The following is a 12,083-nucleotide window of genomic DNA, read 5'->3' on the forward strand; positions in this document are numbered from 1 at the left end:
TTTCAGAAATCTGCATTATCTTCTGGTCATCTGGAAGTCACGGAAAAGCCAAGTAACAGGGTGTGTGGGGTGGGGGCTTATAGGTGATGCTGAAGGAGGTCAGGTGATGGTCAGAGAGAGGGAATTCAGCAATGGAGAGAGCAGTGCTTGGTGATGGAGTGATAAGACAATCGGTGTGAGAAACCTCTCAGACTGTGAACTCCCACAATGCTGAGCTCAGCCAGACTGGGACAGAGAACCCCTGATTAACAAGGAGAAATCCATTCCTCCTCTTGTCACACAGGTTTAAAGTCAATGGCCCCAGGCAATCACATTCTGCAGATGTATTTGCCCACTTTTTCACGAAGCTCTTTGGTTTTGACTCCATAAATTATAGGGTTGATCATGGGGGGAAAGAGGAAATAAAGGTTGGCCAAGATGATGAGAACATGGGGAGCGATACCCTGACCAAACCGTTGTGTCAGAACGGAGAAGAGGTAGGGAGTATAAGATGTCAGCATCACACAGATGTGGGCTGTGCAGGTGTTGAGGGCTTTCTGGTGGGATTTCTTAGAGGAGACTCTGAGGACGGCCCTGGTGATCTGACTGTAGGACAGGGCAATGAGTGTCAGGTCTAACCCGATGATTAGGAACCCCATTCCCAAGCCATACATATTGTTGGCTGTGATGTCCCCACACGATATCTTCGCCACAGCTATGTGGTCACAGTACGTGTGGGGGATAATGTGGTTGGCACAGAAAGGCAGCCTGGTCAGGAGCAGGGGCAGAGGCAGGATGCAGAGAACAGCTCTTATCAAACCCACTAGCCCTAGCTTAGCTATTCGTGCATTGGTGAGGATGGTGGCGTATCTCAGAGGTTTACATATGGCAACGTAGCGATCAAGGGCCATTGTCACGAGGACGGCTGAATGTGCGGTAGAACCTGCATGAAGAAAGAACACCTGGATGAGGCAGCCAGCCACAGTAATGCTTTTCAAATTGAACCAAAATATACACAGTGCCTTTGGCACAACGGAGGTAGATGTGGTGATGTCTGTGAGCGCCAGCATGCAGAGGAGCAGGTACATCGGCTTGTGCAGGGTCTGCTCTTTGCCTACAACAAACAGAACTGTGAAATTTCCCAACAGGCTGACAATGTAGAATATAGAGAAAGGGATGGAAATCCAGACTTGGGCAGCTTCCAGTCCAGGGATGCCCATTAGGATGAATGTTGAAGAGTCAGAGGGGGTGAGGTTGAAAGCTGCCATGAGGTGGTCGATGGAGCGATCTGGCTCAGAAATGCTCAAGGTGCCTGGGAAGGGAAAGAAGCACAGCGAGGGGGGTTACACTGTTTATAACAAATAGTACAATAAATATTTTATACTTATCACCAATATATAAAGGGGGGTGAGGAGTGAGGTGTCAACATTTACAGATGGCATCCGATTATTCAGGTCATTGCCAAGTCCAGAGTAGTTCTCAGAGGGAGATAATCAAGTCAGGTGAATGGGCACCATAATTGCACCTGAATTTCTCTGTCAATAACTTCAAAGTGTCTGCCCATTGGATGGAAAAACTTGAACTACTCAAATACCTTACAAGGTTCTAATTTAACTCTATGAACTCAGGACAGGGACCTGGACATCATGATGCATAGCTCTGTAAAATCCTCCCCACAGTGCAAGCATGGCCAGATGTTAGGCAAAACCTTGGAATCTAGGAGAAGTGGGATGGGGAATCATACACAAAATACACTGCCACGAGATCGGTCAGTCAATGTTTCACCCTCCTTTAGATTTCTCTGTACAGTACTGAGTACCCTTCTCAAACCTGACATTGCAGAACTAGAGTGGTTCAGGGAAGGGTAGAGAGAATGATCAAGGCCAGGGGGTGATATGTACTGGGACTGGTATTGTTATCTCTAGAACAGAAATTATTAAGAGGGGGAATGAGGAAAGTATATAAATTACTGACTGGTGGAGAGAAGATCAAGACTATGTCCTCCCTGTCTCATAACACATGATTAAGAGGACATTCAATTAAGCTGAAATGTGGCAAATTCAGAACAGATAAGAAAAGAGTGCTTTCTTCACCTAATGCCTAATTAGACTGAGGAACTCATTGCCACAAGAGGTAGCTGAGGCCCTGAGGTAAGCAAGAATAACAAAGGGTTTGGACATTTACATGGCTAGTGAGACTATGCAGTTACAATAGTTACAGCTAAATAAATGTTCTGGAAAGCCCGTACGCCCACGTGTTTCAGAGAAAAAGCCTATCTCTAGCTGTCAGGCATTAGGGTGGCACCCTCATCATGGCCAAGTCACCCACTATTTATCTACTGCTGGGTTCCTTACACCTTCTTCTGTAGCTCCTGATGCTGTCACTGTCAGAGAGAGGACACTGGACTACATGGACCATGGGTCTGATCCATGATGCAATTCCTATGTTGGAAAGGAGCCCAGTTTCCCCCATGGAAACAGACATTTTCATGCTGGGCTATGACCTTTGTTCTTAACAGAATAGGGATGAAGGGCACATGGGTCTTGGTATTTAGGGCTACAGGCCTGCACCTCTGTTACTTCCCTTGTTTCTTTTTGTGAGACACTTTCTTGCAGGCACCCAGCTTTGTCTGAGGTATAAGTTACAGGTGTTAACTGACAAGTGTAAGCAGAGACATGTGTCAGCAACTCAGCAGCTAACCCTTCTCATGCCTGAATTTTGACTAAGTTTTCAGAAAACATGACGATTGGGAGGTCGTAAATAATGAAGAGGGCAGGTCACATATTCAGAGCAATCTTGATTGTTTGGTAAACGGGGTCGAAGCAAAGAATGTGTGTTCTAAAATAGCTATATAGATATCTGCATCTAGCAACACAGAATGTAGGTGATGCTAACATGGTGGGGGACTATCGTGGGAAGTGCAATGACGCTGAACAAGAATTGGGGGCATGAAGGGATAATTAGCTAAACATGAGCTTCCAGTGTGACCCTGTGGCCAAAAGAGCCAATGTGATACTGTGATGATAACCAGGGGAATCTCAAGGAGAGATAGAGAAGTTATTTTACCTCTGTATTTGGCACTCATGCTGGAATCCTGTGTCCAGTTCTGGTGTCCCCGGTTAAAGGCAGATGTTGATACACTGAAGAGGGTTCAGAGAAGAGTCACAAGAATTAGTAAAAGATTAGAAAACCTGCCTTTCTGTGATAGACTCTAGGAGTCGATCTATTTAGTCAAACAAAGATGGTTAATGGGTGACTTGATAACAGTTTGTAAGCACCTACATGGGGAACAAATAATTAATAATAGGCTTTTCATACAGAGGTGTAACAGGATCCAATGGCTGCAAGATGAAGTTAAAGAAATTCTGAATGGAAATATGGTGTATATTTTAAACGGTAAGAGTAAGTATTGGAACAATTTACCAAGGGTCATGGCGGATTCTCCATCACTGAGAATTTCTGTGAGCTGTCACTGTGGGGAAGGGAACTCCAGCAGCAGCAGCAGTTCAGCCTGTGCAGGGAAGGAGAAAGGGACAGACCCGGTAGGAGGGAAAGGCGACATGGAGACGAAAAGGAGCCAGTGTGAGTAACTCTTCCTCAAAATGACACACAGCTTTGACATACTGCAGCCTGTTAGAAACCTGGACATATCTTCCTGAGGCTGCTTTTCTGTGCTGGAAATTGCTGATGTTACCACAAGGCTGTAGTGGGGTTGCTCACGGGACGATGAATGGTCTGGATGGGGGATGGCGTCAGAGACAATCTGCTACAGTGTGGTCCACATTCCGTTACTGTCTGAGACACCCCTCTGCCCCAGCAGGCCTCATTACACCGCCTTGGTCTGTGTATTTGGCAGGGTGTCCATTCCTTATTTCACCCAGTTTCAGGACTCTGTGCCATTATGATCTGGATACTGTATTCCCTGCCTTACCTCCCTGCCCCACCTCCACAAACACATACACTGCATTCCTGGAACTCCCCCAAAGAGATTTCCAACATTGCCTGGTTTTCTCTAAGCCAGAAACATATTTTTATTTTTACTGCCTTTTGGTGCTTCTCAGCCTCTCCAGACCCAGAGTTGCAGGGGCATGGAGAGAGCAGACCCCTCTCGCTCCCTGAAAAAAAAATGTGATCCTAACTGTTTTAAAACTTTAAACCTGTTAGTTTGAGATTTCAGCAACTCTCCTCTCCTGTCAGTTTTTCCTTGGACCAAACGAGCTCACCCATCCTTAGAGGCCATGGGACAAGTCCAGTTGAAGTCACTGGAGGCTCATGATTTGTGTAAATGAGGCGATTTATTTAAGTCCTTATATGTAGATTTAGGGTGATCTCAATGGTGCCAATGTTGCACCCTTAGTGTTTAACCCTTTTCGTCTCCCAGCTGCTAATATCATGGCTTCGGGTGCTTCTACAGAGAGCACTGTTCTGTTAGGGTGCTGAAAGAATCTGAAGTAAATCCCTAGTTTATGTGGCATGTTGAGACTGGGCCTGAAAGATGGGGATTTCAAAACATGAGGGCCCTGATTTTGCTCTCATGGAAGACAGTGTCAATCTGGAGTGACCCTCTGAAGGAAGAATGTGAGGGCAGAATCTGGCCAATGTGTGACCCATTCTTGCTGTGAACCCTCTGGAAACATAGATACCCACTGCAGAAGCTTTTGTTATTCTACCTAACAGCAAAGTGAAGTTACTGAATTGGGAAACTTGAGCGAACCAGAGGAAAAACCACACCACTCAAAAAAAGGAAGCTACTGAGACAGATAAAAGGACACAGTAAGAGACAAGGAATTGATCTTAAAAACAAATATTTCTCTAAACTATTTTCAATACATTTGTAGTTCCAATTTTACCAGGTAAAGCCCTTGCTGTTTCTGACAATACTAAAGTTGCTGTCCTGGTGAATTCTTGCTCAGATTGTTCTTGACATGAACCCTGGAATTCTTCCTGAACCCTTAGAACTAACTTTAATGCAGAAACACGCAACTCACCGAAATCCCACTCAGCAGAGAGGAGGAGTCTCCTTACTGCGACAGGAATGCAGAGCCCTGAGAATCAGCATATGAATCTCACGTCTGGCATTCACCGCACTGGGCAGCCTTTATGATTCCCCTGTACATTCCCTGCGGACCCTCAGGTTGGCAGGACTCCCGGACAATTCCCTCAGCTCTGTGAGCAGCAGGAAGAGCAGAAAATACACCCCAGAGAACTATATTTTGAGATCCTCCCCTGGGAGTGAAGAAATAATTCACCAAGAGCAGGAACTCAGATTGTCATGGCAAAATGAGTCTTGCAGACTGTTCAGCCTCGCTGTGAAGGATGGCTGTCTCTTCTGTGTGGAATGTACTGCCGTCTGCACTCGGTGTGGAAATGCTGCCACAGGATATGTGACCAAAAACCATTTCAACTGATTGTAGCTGTATACCACCGCATACTGCCCAGGCAGTTGTAATATCCAGTTCATTAGGCTCTGAAAAGTCACTGCCACGGCTGGGATTTTGTGGTTCCCAATGAGCCAGATGCTGGGCAGAATCAAGGGACTTTGAGTTGATGTGATTCGGTTCAATTCGATGCAATTCAATAAGACTTTATTCAATGTTCACAAAGGGAGAGCCCCTGGTACCAAAAATCAGGCAGAGTCCCTCCAGCAAGGAGCCCCTCCCCTTGCTGTTTTATAGCACATGGCACTTACATAACAAGTTACATAACAAGTTACATGACACAAACCTCTAACCAATCAGATTTAACCTTTTCATATATGGATTTGTTTATTACATGCTCATAGTTCTCCATTTCACATGCTGAGCTCACCCCTCTCCCCCCCGGCCTTCTCTAGAATGGTACTAGGGTGGTGAGCCACAGCATGCTTCCCTATGCATAAGCACCCTGCAAACCACATTTTATCCAAAATGAACACAAGCATACTCTTCACTCCCCTGTGGAGGCCAAATTATATGATCTTGAATTGATGCAGGCCGAAGCGTGTGGAAAAGGCTTTCTTCTCCTAGCATCAGAGGGGTAGCCGTGTTAGTCTGGTTCTGTAGAAGCAGCAAAGAATCCTGTGGCACCTTATAGACTAACAGATGTTTTGCAGCATGAGCTTTCGTGGGTGAATACCCACTTCTTCGGACTTGTTCCGAAGAAGTGGGTATTCACCCACGAAAGCTCATGCTGCAAAACATCTGTTAGTCTATAAGGTGCCACAGGATTCTTTGCTGCTTCTCCTAGCAGTCTGGCATCAAAGGTATTTGCCAGTATCCCTGCGTGAGGTCTAAAGTGTATATATATCTGGTAATCTCCCACAGTACTAATAGTTCATCTACTATCTGCATTTGTTCTAGTGGGGTAAGGAAAACCTCTCACAAGGGAACCCCTAAACATTTGCGCTTTATAAGAATGGCCATCATGGATCAGACCAATGGTCCATCTAGCCCAGCATCCTGTCCTCCAACAGTGGCCAATGCCAGGTGCTTCACTGGGAATGATAAGAACATGTAATCAGTGTGTGCCCAGCTGGATGGAAAGTGTCCTGGCAGCAGGGTCTATTCCAGGAATATGTGCTGCAGAAGCAGTGGAGGAGATTATACTGGGAATAAAGGAGTTTCCCGCTGTATGGATTAAGAATAAAGCAGAATGGGGTAAAATTGAGGCATGTGTTAAAATTGTGGGGGATGAAGTGCCACCACAGAGACAATATAAATACCCTGTGCAAGCAGAGGCAGGAATTGAGACAATAATTGAATCATCAGAACAACAGGGAATGACTGAAAAGGGGAATCCCACATGCAATAGCCCAATTTGGCCTGTACTAAAAGCCTCAGGAGAGTGGAGACTGACAGTGGATTTTAAACAAATTAATAAATTGGCACCATGTGACGGGGCGGGGCAGCCCCGCACTGGTACAGCAGGGGTTAACCCTTCTTTACTAGCAGAGGAAGCCACGCCCAGGAAGTTCTGCTGGGCATGCTCCAACTGGCAGACCAGTATAAAAGCCTGCAGGTCTGCTCACTCTGGGCGGGCCACCGGGGGAGAAGGACGCAGACCGTCAGCCTCTGCAGAGGGAGAGCCCAGGAGCTCGGACCGGGGCGCCAGCCGAGCCGGGGCCGACCCGGAGGCCCCGGGGAGGGACGCCGGCAGTGACGGACCTACGGGGGAGCCGCTCCCACAACGCCGACGTCCGGCCAGGCAGGGTAGGAAGTGACCCAGGGGCATTGTAGAGACTGACAGCCTTAAGGCTGCAGTACCGCTCGGCGTGTTGCGGGCGGATCCCCGCCGAGCGGGAGGCAAGGAGAACTTGCCACAAACAGGGCCCTGGGTTGGGGCTCGGTGGAGAGGGAGGGCCCGAGTCCCCCTACCCCACCCCATGATACTCCACCCCGAAGGGGGTATTTTTGGACTCAGGCCGCTAGGCCGCGCTACCCCACCCCGAAGGGGGTGTGTAGGGACTCAGGCCGCTAGGCCGTGCTACCCCACCCCGAAGGGGGGGTTTATGGACTCCGGCCGCTAGGCCGCGCTACCCCGCCCCGAAGGGGGGGTTTATGGACTCCGGCCGCTAGGCCGTGCTACCCCACCCCGAAGGGGGGGTTTATGGAATCCGGCCGCTAGGCCACGCTACCCCGCCCCAAAGGGGGGGTTTATGGACTCCGGCCGCTAGGCCGCGTTACCCGCCCGAAGGCGCTTATGGACTCGGCCGCTAGGCGCGCTACCCCACCCGAAGGTGTGTATGGACTCCGGCCGCTAGGCGCGTTACCCCGCCCGAAGGCGCTATGGACTCGGCCGCTAGGCGCTCCCCACCCCGAAGGGGTGTGTATGGACTCTGGCCGCTAGGCCGCGCTACCCCGCCCCGAGAGGGGGGCGGTTACGGACTCCGGCCGCTAGGCCGTGCTACTCCACCCCGGAGGGGTGTGTATGGACTCTGGCCGCTAGGCCGCGCTACCCCGCCCCGAGAGGGGGGCGGTTACGGACTCCGGCCGCTAGGCCGTGCTACTCCACCCCGGAGGGGGTGTCCATAGACTCTGGCCGCTAGGCCGTAATACGCCGGCTGCCGGGGGCAGACCGAAGGACAAGCGAGTGGTGCAGCGCTAGGCCCCAACCCGCCCCTGCCACGAGGGGGCGCTGGGGCACCTGGCCCATCACAATTGGCACCTGACCAGGGACCTGAACGGGCCTGAGATAAGGCCGCAGGGCCCAAGATGGACCCCGAGAAACTTTTGCAGTGGCTGCTGGAGAATCAGCAGCAGCAGACGGCACAACAGCAGCAGCAGCAAGCGCAGCTGCTCCAGCAGCTGGCGGCCCAACAGCAGGCACAAGCCGCCCAGCGACAGGAACAGCAGCAGCAGTTGGTCCGGGAACTGGCGGCCCAGCAACAGACGAACCAGGAGCGGCTGGTTCAACAGATGGCTGCGCTAATCGGACCGGCACCGGGTACGCCTCTAGGGGCCATCGGGGGCAACCCCGACGAGGGTCTCAGGAGATTACCCGTGCGCCTAACTAAGATGGGGCCGGGGGATGATCCCGAGGCCTTCCTCGTGACCTTTGAAAGGGTCGCGACCGCCATGCAGTGGCCCCTCGCTCATTGGGCCACGATACTGGCGCCCTACCTGACGGGCCCAGCCCAAGCGGCGTACCGGAACTTGGGCTCCCAGGATGCACTGGACTACCCGAAGGTTAAGGCCGCCATCTTAGACGAAGTTGGCGTCAGCCCTGAGACCTACCGCCAGCGACTCCGCCGGGAACGATACACGCCCGGGGCCCGGCCGCGGGCCGTGGCCCAGCGAATCCGGGACCTCTGTTGGCGGTGGCTGGAACCGGAAGGGCGGACGGGCGCTCAGGTGGCTGAGATGGTAGCCTTAGAACAGTTCCTTCAAGCCCTGCCCCCGGGAGGGAAGGAATGGGTACAGCGACACCGCCCCAAGACCCTCGCGGACGCGATTTCCCTGATGGAGGACTACCAGGCGGCAGATGGGGACGTGAAGGCCAACCCCGGGGGGGGTGAGCCCAGTAGACGGAGCCCAGGACAGGCCCAGGGCCCACGTAAAGGGGACGGGGGGGACCCTCGGCGGCTTCCCCAGCCCCCCGAAATACCAGTAACCCGGGGCCCTAGGGCGACACCCCGGGACGATATCCCACGACGCTTGGAGGAGGCCCCCGCAAGGCCTGGCAGCCCCCGCCACAACCCCACCGAAGAAGGGAGACGGGACCACTGCTACGAGTGCGGTCAGGTAGGGCACTTCAGGAGGGAGTGCCCGTACATGGATTGCAATTATGGGCAAGTGTTGACGGCGGGCCACCGGGCCCGGGCTTGGGAGCCGGGGAAAATTGTTCTGCCGGTGAAGGTGGATGGGACGTCTACCTGGGCCTTAGTGGACTCTGGGTGTAGCCAGACGGTTATTCGGGAGGGGCTGATCCAGCCCACCGGCCCTGCCGGGGCCCCCATCCAGCTACAGTGCATCCATGGGGATGTGAAGCCTTACCCCACTGTCTGGGTACAGCTGGAGGCGGCCCAACACCGGGCGCGGTGTCTAGTGGGGGTGGCTCCCAAATTGGCGTACCCCGTGGTCCTAGGGCGTGACTGGCCGGGCTTCACAAGCCTCTTGAGGGAAGGGGCTACGCCGCCAGGGAGGAGAACTGGGGAACGGGCTAGACGGCCGGGATTTCTAGGCCAGCCAACGGCAGAGGACCCCCTAGAGGGACCCTCGGGGGGCTCCGGGAGAGGGGTAAGGAGCCAAGTCCCTACCGAAGCGCCGGCAACAGAGGGCCCGGGCTGGCTAGATGTGGACACCGACTTCCTCGAGGAGCAACGAGGGGATGCCACTCTCAGCCGGGCTTGGGAACAGGTGACTAGTCCACCAGGGGAGGACGACCCGCCCCACCGCCAGCCACAAGGGCCCCGATTTGAGATCCATCGGGACTTACTCTATCGGGTGGTGCACGAACCACAGACAAAAGAAGAACTACGCCAGCTATTTGTCCCGCGGCGGTTCCGTCGGGACTTGCTCCGTCTGGCACATTCGGTGCCGTGGGCCGGACACCTAGGCAGAGAGAAGACATTACAAAGAGTGGCCCAGAGGTTCTTTTGGCCGGGCATCCATGCAGAGGTACGAGACTATTGCTCCCCCTGCCCAGAATGCCAGAGAGCCAGCCCAAAAGGTGTACCAAGGGCCCCCCTCGTACCCTTGCCCGTGGTGGGGACGCCTTTTGACCGGATAGGCCTAGATCTCGTGGGACCCCTGGAAAAGAGCGGCACGGGTCATAAGTACATCATGGTGGTGGGCGATTATGCCACACGCTATCCCGAAGCGGTGCCACTGAGGTCCACCATGGCACCGGTCATTGCTAACGAACTATTACAAATCTTTGCTCGGGTAGGTATCCCGAGGGAGATATTAACGGATCAAGGGATGAACGTGACCTCTAGGTTGATGGCAGAGCTGTGCAGGCTGCTGAACATCCAGGCACTAAAGACCTCCGTCTACCACCCCCAGACGGATGGCTTGGTCGAGCGATTCAACGGCACTTTGAAGGCCATGCTGAGGAAGGTTGTAGAAGACGACCCACGACACTGGGATAAACTACTCCCCGCACTCCTCTTCGCGGTGCGAGAGGTACCCCAGGCGTCTACGGGGTTCTCCCCCTTTGAACTCCTCTACGGGAGGAAGCCTAGGGGTATCCTCGATCTCCTAAGGGAAACCTGGGAAGAGCAGGAGACCCGTGTTCGGGGATCGGTGCAGTATATCCTCCATCTGCGGGACCGTCTCCGGGAGCTAGGGGCCTTGGCCCGCGAAAATCTGGTGAGAACTCAGCAGACTCAGGAGGCTCAGTATAACAAGGGGGCCAAGGTACGAACTTTCGGGCCAGGAGATCGGGTCCTCTTGCTACTTCCTTCCTCAGAGTCCAAGCTGCTAGCCAAGTGGCAGGGCCCCTTTGAAGTGGTCAGGCGGATGGGGCCGGTCGATTATGAGGTACGGTTGTCCGGGCGGAGGAGGGATACCCAGATCTACCACGTGAACCTCCTTAAGGCCTGGAGGGACCGAGAGGGCCTGCTGATAGCCCCATACCCGCCAGAACCAGAATTGGGGCCGCTGGTGGGAGAGCCCGAGGCAGCCGGGACGGCGGACATAGGCCGCGAGCTTACCCCAACCCAGCGGGACCAGGTAGAACGACTGGTGGCGGCGTTCCCCGTGGTTTTGTCGACGCGACCCGGGCGAACCACGTTAGCAAACCACCACATCGCTACCATTCCAGGACACAAAGTGCGGGACACACACCGCCCGCTCCCCAGGAAGATGTGGGAGACAGTGAAGGAGGAGCTCGGGCTGATGTTAGCCTTAGGGGTGGTGGAAGAGTCGCGGAGTGAATGGAGCAGTCCCATAGTATTGGTCCCCAAGCCAGACGGAACAGTCAGGTTTTGCATCGACTTCCTCAAGGTAAATGCAATTTCACGGTTTGATGCCTATCCCATGCCCCGGGTGGACGAGCTGCTAGAGCGGCTAGGAAAAGCCGAGTTCATCTCCACCCTGGACTTGACAAAGGGATATTGGCAGATCCCGTTGACACCGGCCTCACGAGAAAAGACAGCATTTCCAACGCCGTTCGGACTCTACCAGTTTACGATGATGCCGTTCGGATTGCACGGGGCTGCGGCGACCTTCCAGCAACTCATGAACCAGGTGCTGAACGCCCACAACGAATACGCCGCCGCGTACATCGATGACATTGTCATCTACAGTAGCACTTGGGAGGAACATCTACAACACCTGACTGAAGTTCTGCAGGCATTAGGCGAAGCCGGCCTCACCGCGAACCCGGCGAAATGTCACCTGGGCCAGAAGGAGGTGACTTACCTGGGCTACACGGTAGGTCGGGGTCAGATCCGTAGATAAGGTGGAAGCGTTGAGGACGTACCCCACGCCCACAACCAAGCGGCAAGTCCGACAGTTCTTGGGGCTGGCCGGGTACTATCGGCGGTTTGTGCCTAACTTCGCCACACTCGCGGCCCCACTAACGGAATTGACACGCAGTTCACAACCCCCGAAAGTACGTTGGACGGAGGGCTGCAAAAAGGCCTTTCGCGCCCTGAGAGAACAATTAACCCGGGAACCGGTACT

The 12,083-nt window shown here is 53.3% G+C and overlaps 1 protein-coding gene across 1 annotated transcript; it reads right to left on the minus strand.

Annotated features, from left to right (window-relative positions):
- Positions 1–308: 308 nt before the first annotated feature.
- On the minus strand, positions 309–1,247 carry LOC120398276 (olfactory receptor 52N4-like). The gene has a single exon (XM_039525561.1). The coding sequence runs from the start codon at positions 1,245–1,247 to the stop codon at positions 309–311; it is 939 nt and encodes a 312-aa protein (XP_039381495.1).
- Between the last annotated feature and the right edge of the window lie 10,836 nt (positions 1,248–12,083).

The sequence above is a fragment of the Mauremys reevesii genome, linkage group 1, assembly GCF_016161935.1.
Source record: "Mauremys reevesii isolate NIE-2019 linkage group 1, ASM1616193v1, whole genome shotgun sequence".
In the NCBI taxonomy this organism is placed as follows: Eukaryota; Metazoa; Chordata; order Testudines; family Geoemydidae; genus Mauremys; species Mauremys reevesii.